Source organism: Priapulus caudatus, unplaced genomic scaffold (genome assembly GCF_000485595.1).
Source record: "Priapulus caudatus unplaced genomic scaffold, Priapulus_caudatus-5.0.1 Scaffold644, whole genome shotgun sequence".
Lineage (NCBI taxonomy): Eukaryota > Metazoa > Priapulida > Priapulimorpha > Priapulimorphida > Priapulidae > Priapulus > Priapulus caudatus.
The window spans coordinates 115,099-133,761 of NW_014577705.1; the positions used below are offsets into that span (position 1 = coordinate 115,099).

The following is an 18,663-nucleotide window of genomic DNA, read 5'->3' on the forward strand; positions in this document are numbered from 1 at the left end:
AATTATTATTTTTATTTTTATATATTCGCGTATATCAGCCTACTTGCTAAACAACAAACTTACTTTAAACTTGAATTCTTTCTGATTTTCCTGCTGCTAAAATACTGTGAAATTGCGGAATGACTTTAGCGACACCAAAAAGCCTTCACACGCAATCTAATCTGAATGAATAGAAGACTTACCACTCCAGGGAACAGCGCTGTAAACTTCTCAATAGCTCCTGCTTCTTTCAGGCCGCCCGCGCATGCACTCGGTTGTACCACGCTAAAACATCACCTGACGGTCAGTACACTCATAGCCGACCAAGTTAGTAACCTCTATATAGGCTAAATAATTTGAAGTATATGTGTAAATACAATAAATAAATAAATATAATACAAATACATACATAAAGATCATGTATATATATAATTACATAATATAAATAAAGATCTCATGCCTCATCCTCTGTAATCACTACACTGATTATTACAACAATCCTCATCTCGTATCACTCACGACGGCGTGCTCGTGGCCTACGCACACAGCACCCGGGGATGGCGTGTGGTGGCTACCACACAGCACTGGGGACGGCTTTTTGTGGCTAACCACACAGCAGGCGACGGCGTGTGTAGGCTACCACACAGCACGGGGGACGGCGTGTGTGGCTACCACACAGCACGGGACGGCGACGCGTGGCTACACACAGCCAACGGGAAAGGCGTGCTGTGGCTAGCACACAGCACCCGTGCGGGACGGCCGCACGCGCTGGCTACCACACAGCACGGGGACGGGTGTGTGCGCTTACCACACAGCACGGGACGGCGACGCGCTTGGCTTACCACACATACGGGACGGCGTTGGTGGCTCACCACACAGGCACGGGGGACGGCCACGGGTCCGCCCCCATCTACCCGTTGTGTGTGGCTACCACACAGCCACCCGGGACGGCGTGTTTGGCGTCCACACAGCACGGGAGCGCGTGTGTCGCGCTACCACCACAGCACGGGGACGGCACGTGCGATGGTACCACACAGCACTTGGGGACGCGCCGTTGTGCTGGCTACCACACAGCACCCGGGACGGCGACGCGCTGGCCTACCACACAGCACGGACGGCCGTGTGTGGGCTACCACACAGCACGGGGCTGGCTCCCGTGCGTGCGCTACCACACAGCACGGGGACGACGACGCGGGCTACCACCACAGCACGGGGACGACTCTCGTGGCGTTGGCTACCATCACAGCACGGGATGGCGTGCTGTGGCTACCACCAGCCACAATTCTGGGGACGGCGTGCTGCTGGCTACCACACAGCACGGAGCGACAGCCGTGCGTTGGCTACCACACAGCACGGGGACGCGCCCTGTGCGCTGGACTACCACACACGCACCAGGGGACGGCGGCGCTGGCTACACAACGCACCGTGTGCGGTGTGCTGGCTCACACAAGCACGGCGGGACGGCGTGTGTGGCTACCACACGCACGGCGGACGACGACGCGTGGCTACCGACACAGCAGCACGGCAGACGGCTAATCGCTTTCTCTCCGGGCGTGGTACCACCACAGCACTTGGGGACGGTCTCCCATACTTCAACCTGTGCCGTGGCTACCACACAGCACCGGGGGACGGCGTGCGTGGCTACCACACAGCACGGTGGCGGCTCCTGTCGTGCGTACGTGGCCTACCACACAGCCACGTCCGGGACGGCGTTGTGGTCCTACACACGACGGGGGACGACGACGCCTGTGGCTACCACACAGCAGCACGGGTCACGGTGTGTGCGCTTACCACACAGCACCGGGGACGCGCGTGTGTGGCTACCACACACACCGGGCCGACGACGCTGTGTGCGCACCCACACAGCCACTCCGCGTGGCCGGCGGTGTGTGGCTACCACACAGCACCAGGGTGGCAGCGTGCGTGGTACCACACAGCACCTGGGGACGGCTGTGTTGTGGCTACCACCACAGCACCTTGGGACGCGCCGTGCGTGGCTGCCACACAGCACAATCCAGGAACGCTGTGTGTGGCTACCACACAGCACGGGATGGCGTGTGTGGTACCACACAGCACAGACGGCTGCCTCATATTGGCATGGCTACCACACAGCACCGGGGAACAGCGTGTGTGGTACCACACGCAACTACGGGGACGGCATGTGTGCGCTACCACACAGCACGGGGACGGCGTGTGTGGCTACCACACAGCACGGGACGCGGACGCGTGGCTACACACAGCACGGTGACGGGATCCGGTCCCCTGCATAGTGCATAGCGTCGTGCGTGTAGGTGCGACTTGGATGACATATGTGCCATACTGCATAGTGCATCTGCACAATACGAGTGCCATCGTGCATCGTGCATTAGTGCATACACTGTAGTGCCCCATATGCAGAGTGCATAGCTGCCGAGCTGCATAGAGCATGAGTGCATACACTGTAATGCATGTAGTGCACTAGTGCAGATGTCGCCATAGTGCATAGCGGCATAGTGCATAGTTCATAGTGCCATAGTGCATGGTGCATGACTGCATAGTGCCATCAGGTGCATGGCTGCCATGCCGGTCCCATGGTGCATAGTGGCATAGGCATTAGAGCATAGTGCTTTAGTGCATATGTGCATGTAATTGCGTAAGTGGGCCATTAAGCTAGCGACCACTAAGTGCATACAGCGGTCTAGTGCATGAGTGCATAGTGCATAGTGCATCAGCGCCATAGTCACTAGTGCATTAGTGCATAGTGCATTAGCTGCATAGTGCATGGTGCATATGCTACTGGCATAGTGCATAGTGTATAGTGCATAGTGCATAGTGCATAGCGCAGTTAGTGCACAGCTGCATAGTCGCATAGTGCAGAGTGACGCGAGTTGGTGCATCAGTGCGCACGCGTCGCATAGTGGCGTGCACTGAGTTGTGCCACTAGTGCATCCGCAACCCACTGCATCAGGTGGCATAGCTGACCCAGTACACTGTAGTGCATAGTTGCATAATGCATAATGCATAAGTGCACAGCTGGGTCATACACTGTAGGTGCCTATGGCACCTAGTGCATAGTGTATAGGTTCAGCTGTAGCGCCATATTTCGCACTATAAGCTAGCCAAGTGCATAGTGCATGCGGCATGGTGGGTCGAATGCGAGCATGAGCTGCATAGCGCATAGTGCACTAGTGGCTGACTGATACGAGTAGTGCACTCACTCAGCCACAGCACCCGTGCAAGTGCATAGTTGCATAGTGCATAATGCATAGTGCCATAGTGCTCAGTTAGTGCCATTACACGGTTAGGGCATAAGTGCAGACGACGCGATAGCTGCATACGCATCATGCGCTATGTAGGGCATGATGTGCATTAGGGCCTCACAATGCCACGCGACTGAGTGCGCATAGTGCATTGGTGCATTGGGCATGGCTGCATATTGCATAGGTGCATATGCATTAGGCATACTGCCATAAGTGAGGGTAGTGTCAATCTAGGGCTGCATAGGCTGCACCTACACTGTAGCTGCATTGGCGTTGCCAGAGGCCTTGAGCACCTAGACAGTCAGCCATAGTGCATAGTGCTTACGCCGGTAGGATCAGCGCATCAATAGTTGTTGTAGCGTAGTGCGCTCATCTCGATCATTACAGCGGCACCACTAAATCCTATGTACTGCGCCGGTCGCGCGTTTTTGTCGTCCTGGGCCCCTATTCATGTATGCATTCGCGCTTCTCGGGGTCTGGGCTGGCGTTTAGGACGTGGCATTTGTCGTTCTAGTTTTGAGAGTCGTGTGCGGCACGTGTGCTGAGACTATCACCAGTTAACAGTCCGCGGGCAGTTGTGAGTGCAAGAAAGCCTCGTATATCACTGTGATATTATATTTTTCCTTTATGTCACTGCCAACTGATGTCGTAATTTACAGTGACAGAGCTTTAGAGGGGACGACTCTTTCTTAGTCTGTGCTGTGGTAGCTACACAAACTAAAGCACACGCCTAGGGTTTTGGTTAAATTTATATAAGCATGTTAAATGAACGGGGTTTAAAGCGTATTACAAATCTTGGGGGACTCGCTTGCCGCGTGATGCTGGCTACCACAACAGCAAGCTTCGACCCTGCTACTGCATGGTGCGCCACACTCTGTGGGTGACGTACCTGGGCGCACGCGTGACTCCACACAGCACGCGGGACGGCCAGTGCGTGGCCTACCACACACAGCACGGGGAACCGGTCTGTGGTGTGACTAGCCACACAGCAACCTGAGCTTGCGAAATAAAACGAGTAGAAGACAAGAAAAATGTGTCGGCCTGGCATTATTCGTTGTAGACCGCGACTACAGTGATAAAAGTATCACAAGGAGGCAACACGCGATGCAACGATGCTGCTGGCACTTTACAATGACCCAAACAAGCCAATGTCAACAAGCATTCGCAAGGAGTTGAGACCAGTGCACGTAGCAAAGTGCATATAGGATACCCACGCAGCGAACGCACAGGATGGCGGAGCAGATGGCCGAGTGATGAGGGACCTTCCCACACAAAGCGACACACAGCTGAACGGCTGCGGCTGACAATCTGGGACAGTGCGTGGCCTGCCAGAACATACACGAAGCACCTTAAGCGGGGGAACCGGGTCGGTTAATGGCTGTGACTATACCAGATATGCAACCGGCAGAGAACAACGTGACGCAAAACAGACTCGATAAGTGAAGCCACGCTTCAGGATCGCCATAGGGCACGACGTAACACGGCCAACTTATAGACGAGGAAACGGATATAGACGATATCGACAGATATTTTCACCGCCAAGCTGCAGGACGCAAATGATGAAAACCCTCGCACATGGTGAATGCTGCCGTGTAAGGGTAAAGCAGAGAGACAGCTGAAGGAAAGTGCCGCATGGAGGAACAACGCCTGCCGGTGGGGACAGTCGTGGGTGGCTACCACACGCAGCCACGGTGGCGGCCAGACCTTTCATGACATCGGCTTGCGCTCAAGATCTATTAAAGCAATCATCGAATCTACCGAGGTGGAGATAGCAGGCTTCCAATGGCACCCCTTGAATTACCATTCCTTCATGCCGGTATTGACGAAGCTAGACCGATCATAGTGTCCGAGAGCTCCCTCACCTGCGCTGGCAATTCGACCAGTTCGAAGCCTTACAAGGCTATTGCCACTATACCCAGCTATAAAACGCAAAGGCATGCCGTCCATACGATCCATGTGCCCTCATCGTGCCGGTGGTGGCGGATCACGGGCTCACCACCCACAGCACATACGACAGGGCAAGGTAAGCATTCTAGACGAGCCAGTTCGGAAAGAGCGTGTGCACCTGTCCGGTGCTCTAGAGCGTATCGTAAGAGAGCTTGTGCAATGTACGGCGAGTGATGACTCAGGTACTCCGAGAGTTACGAACATATTGATCAAAACGCATGCTCGTCGATCGCGATGCTGAGTACCACGAGCTGACCTGGCTGAAACAACAGATGAGCGCGCTATAATGAGGCTGAACTCTCAGGAGAGTGTATAAAATGACATCGTAACAACGAGACGGCGGTACATGCGCCGCTATGTCAAGAGACTACCGGTGGGGACGTTAGAACCACTGCACCATCCCTGCGACCATGTATCGGAGAACAGTGAACGCCTTATCCTGACTTCGCGTGAAGTTGGTTAAACTTCATAACGGAAAGTTGGCCAAATCGAAGCATCGATCCAGTTATGCGACAGGTGAGCTGCCACTGGACCAAGAACACCATGCAAGAGCGTCTACAAGAGGCGGGAAAAAGAAAGGGAGGTAAACACGTCGCACGGCTCGCCCAGGCTTCAATAGTGCTCCACCTACAACGAGAGCAACAACATGATCCAGTGTGTGGAGAAGAATCAATCGCCAGCTAATCTTTGGGCTGAGTAAATTCAAGATTCAAGATCGATGAACTTAGTAAGAGCCGCATTGGAGTGGCAAATCCATAAGCCCCCAGGGGTAGCCGCTGACCGGCTGCAACGTGCTGTTTAATGCGAGACCATGTTTCAGGACCGTGCCGGGCAGTGAGCAAAACCCCTACAAAGCAGCAACTGTAGTTTGCTCTGCCTTGTGGTAAAAGCCGCATTCGAGGCTTATACATTTAATGTGTCAATCGTTGGCGTCAACATAAGCCATAGTGGTAAATGTAAGCCGTGGATGTACATTTCGTGTAATTCTAGCGTTATACAGATGCGATAGTTCCCAGCTTGAGAGTAAACTACACGCTACAACCACCTTCGCCTTGTTAGACACGCGCATCTCATAACAGTTGTCTGCCACGCCACGCGTTTGCGTAGATGCCGTTGTATGCGTTTGGAAATGGTTAGAGCACCGCTAAAATATGGTGCTACGTGTCGGCGTGCGTGGCTACCACACACAGCACAGTACAATTGAACCAACCGTAAAGATAAGCGAGAATCCTGTGTGGTGACTAATGACATTTAGAATCTATAGTATGGTGGGGGAGCTCTGGGCGACGCTTACAGAATGGCACGCGTAACGTACGCCGGTGTCGGACTGACTACCCCACAGCAAACGATACCAGCCACTAACAACCTTTAGGGATGTTAAGATGTACGAACACATATATATGAAGGTATTTCGTTTGCGGGGTCTGAAGAATGTAACCCGTGGATATCTTAATGTCGAGGAACCCGTATCAAGACAGCAGCGCGTGGTGTTGTCACCACACAGCCACGGGAAGGCGGTGCCTTGGCACGAAGTGCGTAAGAGGCAACGGGTTGGCGCAGCGCCGCTTCGTCTACACGTACCCCGTTGTTCGGTGCTGGGAGCCTTAGGCTGACGAAATCCGATGCTATGCCCACAACAGCACAGTCGCGAGGGGAACCTCCGCGTGGTTGATGTGCATATAAGACTCGACTATCGCGAGCTGACTCAACTTCGTTACGACAAGACACAGCACAGGTCGTTCAGAAGATCAAGTAAAAGATGCTGTGGATGATGAGAATGAGTGGCATAAGCGATGATATTGGCTATCCGTTCAACAACGAAGATACAGGGTTCTGCGTCTGTGGGAGAATGAAATAAGCGCATATCGAAGGTCAGCTACGAGACGGATTGACTGTTCCGTACCGTGTGTGTCTTAGGACCACACACACACACAGGGAAGTACGGCTGACGCACGCCCATGGGTCCCGTCAAGTGGAACTATCGCACTCACCATGACGACCTGCCAATCTCTAATTGGCAATATCTCAGCAAGGAGCCTACAAAGAGAGCTGCGTGTATCTAGGTAGTGCAGCCACGATGAAATCGCACACATTATCTTCATGCAGCAGACGATAGATGGACTGCGTACCGAATTTCATTGTCCAGTTTGTCCTGATCGGTTTTCTGTTCCCGGTTGACGGATTCCAACTCTTGGTGGTAGCGCGCCGCCCGCATCCCAGCCTCCTCCTTCAGGCGATTATAATCTGCAACCTGGTCAGAAACGAAACATTGTAAGTGATGCCGTTCCAGCACTGACAAGCAGAGCAAAACATCATGTTTGAAAAAAATGATGTAAAAAATCATATAAATTGGTCTAGCTTGACAGACATAGCAACAATATCCAAGAGGGCAAGGTTATTTTGCTCAAACGGATAGGTCAGGTAACAATTAACAAATGTTTGTTTGCCCTCACCCGACCCAGGCTGAAAAGTTTGGGTAAGTAGGGTAGGCTTTTTTTTAGGGGGAGGGGTCTTTTTACAAATTCAGCATGGTGTCTACATGCTCGGGTGTGCTTGTGTGGAGATACCTTTTACGTTGAATGATTGTTTTGCTTGGTACATATAATGTATTGCCTACAGATTTATATAATGTACAGTGATATAATTTAAAAAAAAGAAAAAAAAAGAATGGGAAATCAATAACAATAATTGAGTCTGTCCCTTTTTGGCGGGTCGGTCGGGTGAGGGCAAACAACCAATATTTTTATTATGGCATCACCTGGTTTTTCATGCTGATGTATATAAATCAGTTAACATAGTAATCCATGAAAACTAAACCAAGTTACAGAATTTAACTTAAGGCTAGTATATGCCAGCAAGTATAGCTGTATCTCACAGGAAATCAACATGGTGTCATTGAGAAGAACATGTGATGTGTTACACAGGCTACCAGTCACCAAATATTTCCTACAGCCTTCCTGATTGACAGTTGAAGCCGACAGGGTCGTGTCCCACCCCTTCCTACTCCCGAGACTAACCTGGGAGTCCTCCAGCGTCATGTCCCTACCCTGGGACTGCGACTCCTCCTGGACCTGCTCCTCGTAATCAAGCTTCTTCTTCTCCACCTCCTCCAGCTCCTTCTCGAGCTCTTTGATCTCCTGCTCGTGAGTTTCCTTTGCCTTCTCCGCAGCTCTCAGCGACTTCCTGCGTGCATTAGAACATGCCATCAGCTATCATTCATGTTGTGAAGTACATCACAACACAATTTTATGAAAACTTTATACAAATATAAAATGGACAATGCAAAATGAAATAGTCTTCAACCTCTTTATTCACTATGCACATTTTAGTCTGCCTTTTAGCCTTATAATATATATATACATATATATATATATGTATAATATATATAAGGGAACGAAGAAGCCTGGACTCTTCACACACTTCCTACTCTATCATCACACTAGTACTATGTTATCACTATCAGATTAGAGCAATCATGCTAAGCTGTCGGCTTACTTTGCAGCCTCCAATTTCTTCTGAGTGTGAGCTGTCTTCTCCTTTGCCTTAATGTATAGTGGTCTTTTCTTGTTCAGTTCCACCTCCTATAAACATACCAAACAATGTAACAATGTAACCATGTCTGATTTCAGCTTCATATATATATGATTGACTTATAGGTTTATAGATGTATAAATACTTAAAACAGATAGAGAGCCAGGCAGAATACAGACAGACGAACAGGTAGACAGAGAAACAGACAGGCAAATAGGTAGACACACAGACAGACAGACAGACAGACAGACAGACAGACAGACAGACAGACAGACAGACAGACAGACAGACAGACAGACAGACAGACAGACAGACAGACAGACAGATGGACAGATCTCACACGAACGCGACACTCACACTCTCTCTTATCTGTTGCTCTATCTTGGCCAGCTCGCGTGTCAGCCTTCCGTGGTCCTTCTTCTTCTCCTTGATCTGCTCCTCTACCCTCTCCTTCTTCGCCGATATCTTCTCCATCTCCTTGCTCTTGGTTAGCAGCTCCTCCTGGTAGTGGTCAATGTACTGCTCATTGTAGAACAGCTTAAAGAGCTGTAGCTGTAGCTGCTTCTCCGTCTGCAAGCAATCGGACATCGCTACGTGTCAGAAGAAAATACAAGGCAGGAAAGGAGCGAGCGCTCTGCTACTCTATGAAAGACAAGGCAAGCAATAGGAGAAGCGGATAACGTCCGACCAGGTCCACTCTTACCATATCAGTAGAAAATCTATTTACTGGATACCCTCGATTTCTGAGTACACTCAGACACTATACAGCAAGGCATACTAGTGCACGGCATATGAATGTTCCAGGTTCTTTCCTTCACAAGTTATTCAGGAAAATGCGTGCTCACATGGTCTTCTTCACATGGACAAGTGCATGGTCTTCATTTTGAATTATGAAACTTGAGACCAATACTTTTCTTCTTCCTGTACTTTATTTTACACAATCAACTCTCCAAATTCTGAATGCCGTGGTGAAACTGAATTCACATGAAACCGGACAACTTCTTAAGCCCCAATGCTATCTCAGACATGCTAGATGCACCCTGTACAAACCTCACCTCACAGAAAACCAGCGTGGCTACCACACGCGACGTGCAGCTACCACACCTACCTTCGCCTCTCCCAGCTGCTCGGTGACACTGTCCAGGTCGGCATTGATCTCCTTGATCTTCTCCTTCGCCTCGTTCACCTCCTCCAGCAGCGTCTTGCAGAGCGAGCGCTGCTCCTCGACCGACTGCTCGCTCGTGCGGATGTAGTCATTCAGCTTCTCCACGCGCTTCTTGTTCTCCTCCAGCTCGTGCTCCTTCTGCTTCACCTTGCTCTGCAACTCGTTCTTCTTGCTGCAGAGGTGAGAATGTCAGCGTGATTGATCAGGTGGTGTGACAACCCATGGATGCGAAGATGCAACAGAAAGTTCTGCTACGTAATGACATGCACTACTGCAATAGCTAGATATAGAGTTTACTCCGAGTAATTGAATAAGTTAGTCTAGTAAAGTAACGTTCTGACCGACCGACCAAGTAATTAACAGTTTACTTGGTGTAGTTGTTGTAAAGAATCTTCTAGTACATGTAATTGAATTAAAAGAGAGCTGCGCGTGTCTAGGTAGTGCAGCCACGATGAAATCGCACACATTATCTTCATGCAGCAGATGATAGATGGACTGCGTACCGAATTTCATTGTCCAGTTTGTCCTGATCGGTTTTCTGTTCCCGGTTGACGGATTCCAACTCTTGGTGGTAGCGCGCCGCCCGCATCCCAGCCTCCTCCTTCAGGCGATTATAATCTGCAACCTGGTCAGAAACGAAACATTGTAAGTGATGCCGTTCCAGCACTGACAAGCAGAGCAAAACATCATGTTTGAAAAAAATGATGTAAAAAATCATATAAATTGGTCTAGCTTGACAGACATAGCAACAATATCCAAGAGGGCAAGGTTATTTTGCTCAAACGGATAGGTCAGGTAACAATTAACAAATGTTTGTTTGCCCTCACCCGACCCAGGCTGAAAAGTTTGGGTAAGTAGGGTAGGCTTTTTTTTAGGGGGAGGGGTCTTTTTACAAATTCAGCATGGTGTCTACATGCTCGGGTGTGCTTGTGTGGAGATACCTTTTACGTTGAATGATTGTTTTGCTTGGTACATATAATGTATTGCCTACAGATTTATATAATGTACAGTGATATAATTTAAAAAAAAGAAAAAAAAAGAATGGGAAATCAATAACAATAATTGAGTCTGTCCCTTTTTGGCGGGTCGGTCGGGTGAGGGCAAACAACCAATATTTTTATTATGGCATCACCTGGTTTTTCATGCTGATGTATATAAATCAGTTAACATAGTAATCCATGAAAACTAAACCAAGTTACAGAATTTAACTTAAGGCTAGTATATGCCAGCAAGTATAGCTGTATCTCACAGGAAATCAACATGGTGTCATTGAGAAGAACATGTGATGTGTTACACAGGCTACCAGTCACCAAATATTTCCTACAGCCTTCCTGATTGACAGTTGAAGCCGACAGGGTCGTGTCCCACCCCTTCCTACTCCCGAGACTAACCTGGGAGTCCTCCAGCGTCATGTCCCTACCCTGGGACTGCGACTCCTCCTGGACCTGCTCCTCGTAATCAAGCTTCTTCTTCTCCACCTCCTCCAGCTCCTTCTCGAGCTCTTTGATCTCCTGCTCGTGAGTTTCCTTTGCCTTCTCCGCAGCTCTCAGCGACTTCCTGCGTGCATTAGAACATGCCATCAGCCATCATTCATGTTGTGAAGTATACAAATATAAAATGAACAATGCAAAATGAAATAGTCTTCAACCTCTAATTCAACATATGCACATTAGTCTGCCACTCTTAGCCTTAATAATATATACCTCAAGGGTGAGTATTAGCGACCTTAAACACGCCGTATCTGCAATATATACGTGATGCATAGCGTACAAAACGCGTAATTGCAATCATTCTTCCAATAGCGTATTGGAATGTAACCATCGCATGAAGGATAGATAAACAATCTTCATGAGTCGTTAAATTATCATCAATCATATTGTATTATATGAAATGAAATTTACATTTCTGCACTGTTTCCTTGAGAAGCAGGAACAGGCAAATGTTTTCTCGCCTGCAAGTGCAGTCAGGGGTCCGCGCCACAATCCAACTTGCCTGAGAATCCTGTGGGGCGACCACACACCACCCCCAGCCGCCAATTAGCAAACACCGCGAAGGGGGCGGGGGCGGAGTGTTGTGAATTAACCGCCTCAGGATCGCATTCTCTGCGCCGCCGCAGGGGAGGCGGTCCCACTGTGCAACGCCCACTGAACACACACACCACACACACGCACCACGCAGGCACGGCCATTCTGGCTATTCGGATAAGATACGAAAGGGTTCCACATGCAGCCATCAAATCAAGAAACAAAAAAGCAGAAAACCAATCAAACATTGTGTGACGCTGATCACAAAATAAATTGGTCCGCGTTATTGATGCCTGTGTCGCAACGCTCATCAATCCATATACGCGTGCTATACATACCCCCTCATCCAATTTCCAATGCCGAACATTACATTTTTCCATTTTCAAACTAACAACCCATGCTCAGTTTACTAAGTGTCCTCTTTGCATGAATAACATAGCTTCGTGCTTCCCAGCTGAATAGTGTCTAATGTGAAACGTGATATCCCTACAACTTTCAATAAACATACGCTTCCTTGATATTTCTGCATAATAAATTATTAATATAAGAAAACAAAAAGTGTATAAAAAGAAACGAGTACTAAATTTACTCTAGAAACAGCTTCTCAGCCTTTGTTCGCCAGATTATATTATGCATCTCAAATGCACCCTTGAATGCAAATGAAAGCCTGCCGGACCAAAAAAAGCGAAAGAAGCCCAAGCTGACGCCACTACCTCACACAATAAAAAAGCTTGCTCACTTCAATCACAACACGCACCACACGCCGCACCGCACCGAGCCACGCACACCACGCACACACGCACACGACAAAATCCATGGTCGTCCCAAAACCTCGTGGGGTACACTGATATGATGTCCCCCTCGAACCACTTCCGCGGCGCGCGGACATGCCCCCGACTGTCCCCCAGGCCAGCTGAGACGTCGGTGCCCCGCTATGAGCTGCACAGCTCCTACTGGCCGTAACAATCGTCACCACCGCTGTAACTGAACCACACCCTCTCCGAAAGACACGCCGAATCTGACGCTGGAATACACAATCACCACAAGACCGCCTAGCTGCATAACCTTCTGACCATAATACTCTCGATCACAGCAAACTCAAACTGAGAACCTGAAACTGAAACCCCGAAACAGGAAACCCCCACCCCACCTCATCGAGCATCAGCCCCTTCCGGTACGCGCCGCGCCCCGGACGCGCGGCACCCCCCCCGCATCACGCTGCAGCACTACGCTTATAAATACCGACTCCTGCCCTTCCACGCTACTCCCCTCCCTCGCCAGACGTACTGCCCCCAACTCTGTGCCGCGCGCAGTAGCTACCCGCCATCCGCGCTCAGTGTCATGCCCAACGGGCCAGATCGCGACCTGCGCACGCTATAACGTGTGAACTCGTCCCGTGTAGCAATTGTCGCTTTTCGAATATATACATAACACCCGCCCAGATAGCAAATACTTTTCGAGCCCCATAACAATATAGACGAATAAATTGTCAATTCAACGTAACCTCTATGTTCTTGTTATACCACCCCGCGCGCATCATCGTCAAAATACCTCGATATACCACGGGAAGCTCGTACCGCGATATCAATAGTCGCAGTTTCAAAATATTTGCAATAACATACCGGTATAACCTACACCGAGCGGTATGAATCCGCATAAACAACCACCAAATCAATACATATAACTATATACCAGTAAGTCGCTTATATATGTAATCATACTACGACCACCCATCAACTGCCACCCACCTATACCTACTAACCACCCTATCCAAGACCCCGCGACAGAGAGAACGCCTCCGACTCCCTCGACCCACCTACCCTCGTCGTACTCCATCACCCCCTACCGGCTATGCTTACACTATCCCACGATTAGAGCAATACCACCTATCCGCCTACGCGCACAGCTGTCGCTTAACTCTGCAGCCTCCAATCTCTCTGAAGTGTGAGAGCTGTCCTTTCTCACCTTTATGCCCATAATGTATCAAGGTGGTCTTGCTTCTTGTATTCAGTTCACCTCACCCTATGAAGCAACCAAATAAACCCATGTAGACCAATCGCAAACCATGTCATGATTCAGACTTGATGATGCATAAGTGAACCCAACGACACTATTACCGATATTACAGATGAGGAATACACAATACTATCAAAACAGAAAAGACCCAGGCAGAATACAGACACCAGACGACAGGTAGACAGAGAAAACAGACAGGCAAATAGGTAGACAGCCAACAGACCGCAACAACCAGCGACAAACAACCAGACAACAACCCACGACAGACAGACAGACAGACAGACAGCCAAACAACGAACAGACAGGCAGACAGAATAACGAGCGACCGAGACCAGAGATCTCATACGAACGTGACACACTCACCACTCCTCCTTAGCTCAATTTTGCTCCCTATCTCACGGCCATGCCTCGCCGTTCGTCACGCCTTCCGTGGTCCTCTCTTCTTCCTCCTCTGATTCTGCTCCTACTACCCTCTCCTTCCTATCGCCGATATCTTCTCCATCTCCTTGAGCCTCTTGTTACACTCTCCTGGGATGGTTCCCTAATTTACTGCTGCATTACGTAAGACAGCTTCAAGAGCCTGTAACTGTAGCTGCTGAGCTCCCGTCGCAAGCAACGCACATCGACTACGCCTGTCCAGCAAGCAAAATACACAGCCCAGGAAAGAGCCGCAGCAGCTCCATGCAACTCTATAAAGTAGCGAACCGCAAGCAATAGGAAAGATCGGGATAACGTCCGACCGAGCTCACTCTATACCATCTATCAGTAGAACACCCTATCAGTAATCTCGGACTAGTCCGTCGCATTTCTGAGTAGCACTCCACGACGAAGACCCATATACAGCAAGCATCACAAAGTGCCGGAGCAAAGAAATGTCAGGTCTTCGCTTCACAAGTTATTCAGGACAAATGCGTGCCTCAACAATGGTCACTCTTCACATGGACAAACGTGCATGTCCTTCATTTGAATTAGAAACGTGAGGCCACCAAATACTTCTCCTTCTTCCTGTATTATTTACACAATCAACTCTCCCAAATTCCTGAATGCCGTGCGCTGAACTGAATTCACATCTGACCAACCGGAAACAATCTACTAGCCCCAACTTCTAGTCTACAACATGCTAGATCGACCGAGCCGCGGCGACTGTCAACACAAACACCCCAGACACGTCTGAATCACTCACGGGCGCACCCACGCTACGCACCCACCCCCGCCTCTGAGACCTAACCCGCGGGTCAAATATGCGCGGGATCCGCTGATGGATGGGGGGTGCCGTATGCGTAGCTCAGAGACGCTGTAGTGAATAGGCAATAGTGTCGCAATTGGGCACCCCGCCCGCGCGAGGGCATTGTTATTGATGGCCGTAAAACCAAATCAGTGCCATCCGACAAGGCGCCGCGGTTGGGACCGCCAGCCACCCCTCCGACACGACCGCCCACACCGCCCGAAAAGTCAACGCCGAAGACGGCGGGCCGACCTGATTAAGCGCCGGGCGGGCGACACTACCGCGGCAATCCGGATCAGCGTCGAGGCCGACCCACCCGCCACCACCCACGCCGGCCCGGTCGCTTGAATGCATCGGTGTGCGGTAAACGCCCCTCCGTGTGTGATTACCCAGCTCACGTGGTGCCATGTCATGGCTGCGCCTGGAGTCCCGCCACGCGTTTCCCGCCCCCGCCCGCAGGCCCCGCCCCCCCGTGCCGCCTTTTACTGTTGTTTGCAGCTGTTTACAAACTGTTGTAAATACATGTATTAAATCACAATAGATACTCTTATACTAGCGCAATGATAATCTCGATTCTCATACCTTTTCAAGTTTTCTTGTCAAGTTTTACATTATTCGATTTTGTCTTCTTTTCCGATGCCAAATAGATTTTGATAAATAAACGCTTGCTCAGCCCTGCTCAACCGATGATCGTGACATCACCTAATTAACAGCAGAAATATTACGCATTCGCTTGAAACACATTCGTTAACAGGTACGTGTTTGCGACACCTGTACAAATGCACGTAAACTCACCAGCTGTGTGCGCAGTCTCTCATACTTCTCCGCTTCGTCTTTCTCCAACTTGGCTTCCTTCCTCTCGGCAGCGATGCCTTTCTTCTTGTGGTAATTGAACTGTGTATCTTCTTCAGCCTTCCCCATCTCTGCCTTTAGACGTTCGTACTCTTGTGACAACTCTCCTGACCTAGACCACGATCAGCAAACAGCCACTATTACTAAGATATACCAGGTAAGGCAACATCTATATATACATATCAAACTTCAGGGGTCGAAATTAGATTTTTATTATGGTATCCATTCGGGATACCAGGTATTGAAATCTGGTACTCAAAGCCCAAAGATTTGGTATCCCATTTTTTGGATAGTAATTTCAACAATGTTCGTATCCAACATTTTGAAATATGCAATAATAGCATTTGAAAATTATTAATATGTAATGTAATTAATATGTAATGTATATAAAAACATTAAAACAGATTCACAGATATGCACAGACAAGTACACTGCAGACGTATTGTCTAGACGCATTGTCTGGTTCGCTTGATACAATGTATACACATCACATTTATGATCAACATCGGCTACGCTTATATGGCTGAGCTTGCAAATATGCTCAACAACCACTATCCCGATTTTGACGATTTTTTTTTACTATCCTGGCAGGATACCAATCATTGAAATCTGGTATCCAACACAAGAATCTACTATCCCGCGGATATCGGGATACCGCTAATTTCGACCCCTGAACTTATATATGTGGTAATATCACGGTGAGATTTTTCAGCACTCATTTTGATAACAAATGGAGATCTGTTAGTCGCATGTGACTATAATGCAGGTACAACTACCAGCGGGCTCAAATCCTCACCTGCTGATCTGTTCAAACAGCTGGGTTCTCTCTTTCGGGTTCTTCATTGCTATTTGCTCAACGGCTCCCTGATAGACGAGAAAGTTCTTCGCCTTGATTGAGATTCCAATCTTTTCGAGAGCGATCTGGTACTCTGCCGCAGACACAACCTGGAGCAAAGTTAAGACTGTCTGGTAACAGAGCTTTTCAACCTGTAAGAGTTCATGTTAACATTTATGTGCACCACAGTAGGAGCATAAATACTACATACCTGCACCCATGCACGCATCCACCCACACAAACCCAGCATATCTAGTGTTATTCGACAGAACTAAGGCATGCTTATTGAATACATTTAAACCTGTGGTAGCAATCATCCTTATAGAATGGACACCTGTCCTTGCTGACCCTTGCAGAAAAGACACTTTCGTCATTTTCCTCGAATGGCAGTTATACACTAAAACCGCCTCTTCACATAGAACATCCGTCCATAACTTTCATTTCACTTTTGTCCTCGGCTGACCCTTATATACAGGATTGATTGTTCTAACAACACAGATGTCACTATTCCAAATACCAACACCAGGAGTGGAAGCGTTATACAGACACATGTATACACCTTGTTGTCGATCTTGTACTCTGAAGACGACGTGTGAATGACACGACAGAACTGAGTTTCGACGCCATCATCATCGCCGTAGACAGCTGTCACGGACGCACGATTGGCAACAGCTTGTCCAACGGGCGCGCCATGAATCAAGTCCTACGTCGGGACACAAGACTGCCGTTAATACAGAATATGTAAACACAGCACATCTCACTATCACACAGTACAGGTTCACAATCTCTTAACAGAAACCCTTGGGCCAGATTTGTTTTGGAATTCAGAACATATAGGATTTCCAAGTATTAGTACATTAGTACATATCCAACCCCCCATACCCAAAATGATGGCAACTCCCGGAAAAATTAAGAAAAGACCTGTACCAGTATTGGTGTGTTGAGATCAGAAAGGGTTATGTACAAAATTTAATGATGGCAATCAAAATCTATTCAATTAAGTTTGTACATAATTACATAATGATTTTTAATTTGCAGTTCAACACAGAAAACATATATATATGTAAACTCCAGTGATAAAATTAAATGTCGAGTATGTATCAATCTAAGTCTTACAGCACACTAGTTAAAATCAAATAAACTTAAATAAGGAAATTTTTACATTTCTAATGACTCACGGATAGCTTTTTAACACGGAGGTTTGATGTGCGTTCTCCAAGTACAAAACTAATAGCATCCATCAAGTTGGACTTTCCTGTAAAAATGCATATTATTATTATTATCATGTATCATTACTCAATCAATGCACAGATAGATTTGGTGTGAGAGTTACGAGAGCCACCACCTTAAGGTCAAGACAAGTTCCAGTGACGATGACAAACCATAACTAACGTATGTCCACATTTGAAGAGCTGATTTCCAAAAGGTGTTAAATCCATTTTGGTCAAAAATGAGTTAGTACCATCAAATTACACTATAGCCCTATCTACATCATGTGTGATATCAATTTGCATCAACAGTTGGTATATCCCTTCACGAACAGCCTCCAAACATTGAGTCCCAAAAGGTCTTAAATCCATTAGAAGATATCATCACATTTTTATTTGAGTAATGTTCTCTTTGCCTGAAACACAGTTTTTTCACTCTTATATTTCAAGTGAATGGTACTTAGCATTAAAACACACCTGAATGATATCTAATGTACGTGATTGATTTTTAATTAATTTTGGTTTTTTAAAGAAATTTGAATTTAGCAAATTTCAAGAAAAAAAAATTAAAAACTCATCAAAATATAACAAGTGCCGCGGAGCGACAGCGCTCATCTAACGTCTACTGCGGTGACTCTGTGG

At 48.2% G+C, this 18,663-nt stretch overlaps 1 protein-coding gene across 1 annotated transcript in view; it reads right to left on the reverse strand.

The window, feature by feature from the left end:
- The window catches only part of LOC106812403 (structural maintenance of chromosomes protein 1A-like), a 40,018-nt gene that overhangs the window by 15,253 nt on the left and 6,102 nt on the right, over positions 1–18,663 (reverse strand). The window contains exons 2-10 of the mRNA XM_014816272.1: positions 17,992–18,068; positions 17,373–17,516; positions 16,775–16,923; positions 15,922–16,090; positions 9,054–9,266; positions 8,661–8,746; positions 8,183–8,348; positions 7,295–7,416; positions 183–264 (exon numbers count right to left, since the gene is read on the reverse strand). Coding sequence (XP_014671758.1) covers positions 183–264; positions 7,295–7,416; positions 8,183–8,348; positions 8,661–8,746; positions 9,054–9,266; positions 15,922–16,090; positions 16,775–16,923; positions 17,373–17,516; positions 17,992–18,068 — 1,208 coding nt within the window. The remainder of the gene's footprint in view (positions 1–182; positions 265–7,294; positions 7,417–8,182; positions 8,349–8,660; positions 8,747–9,053; positions 9,267–15,921; positions 16,091–16,774; positions 16,924–17,372; positions 17,517–17,991; positions 18,069–18,663) is intronic.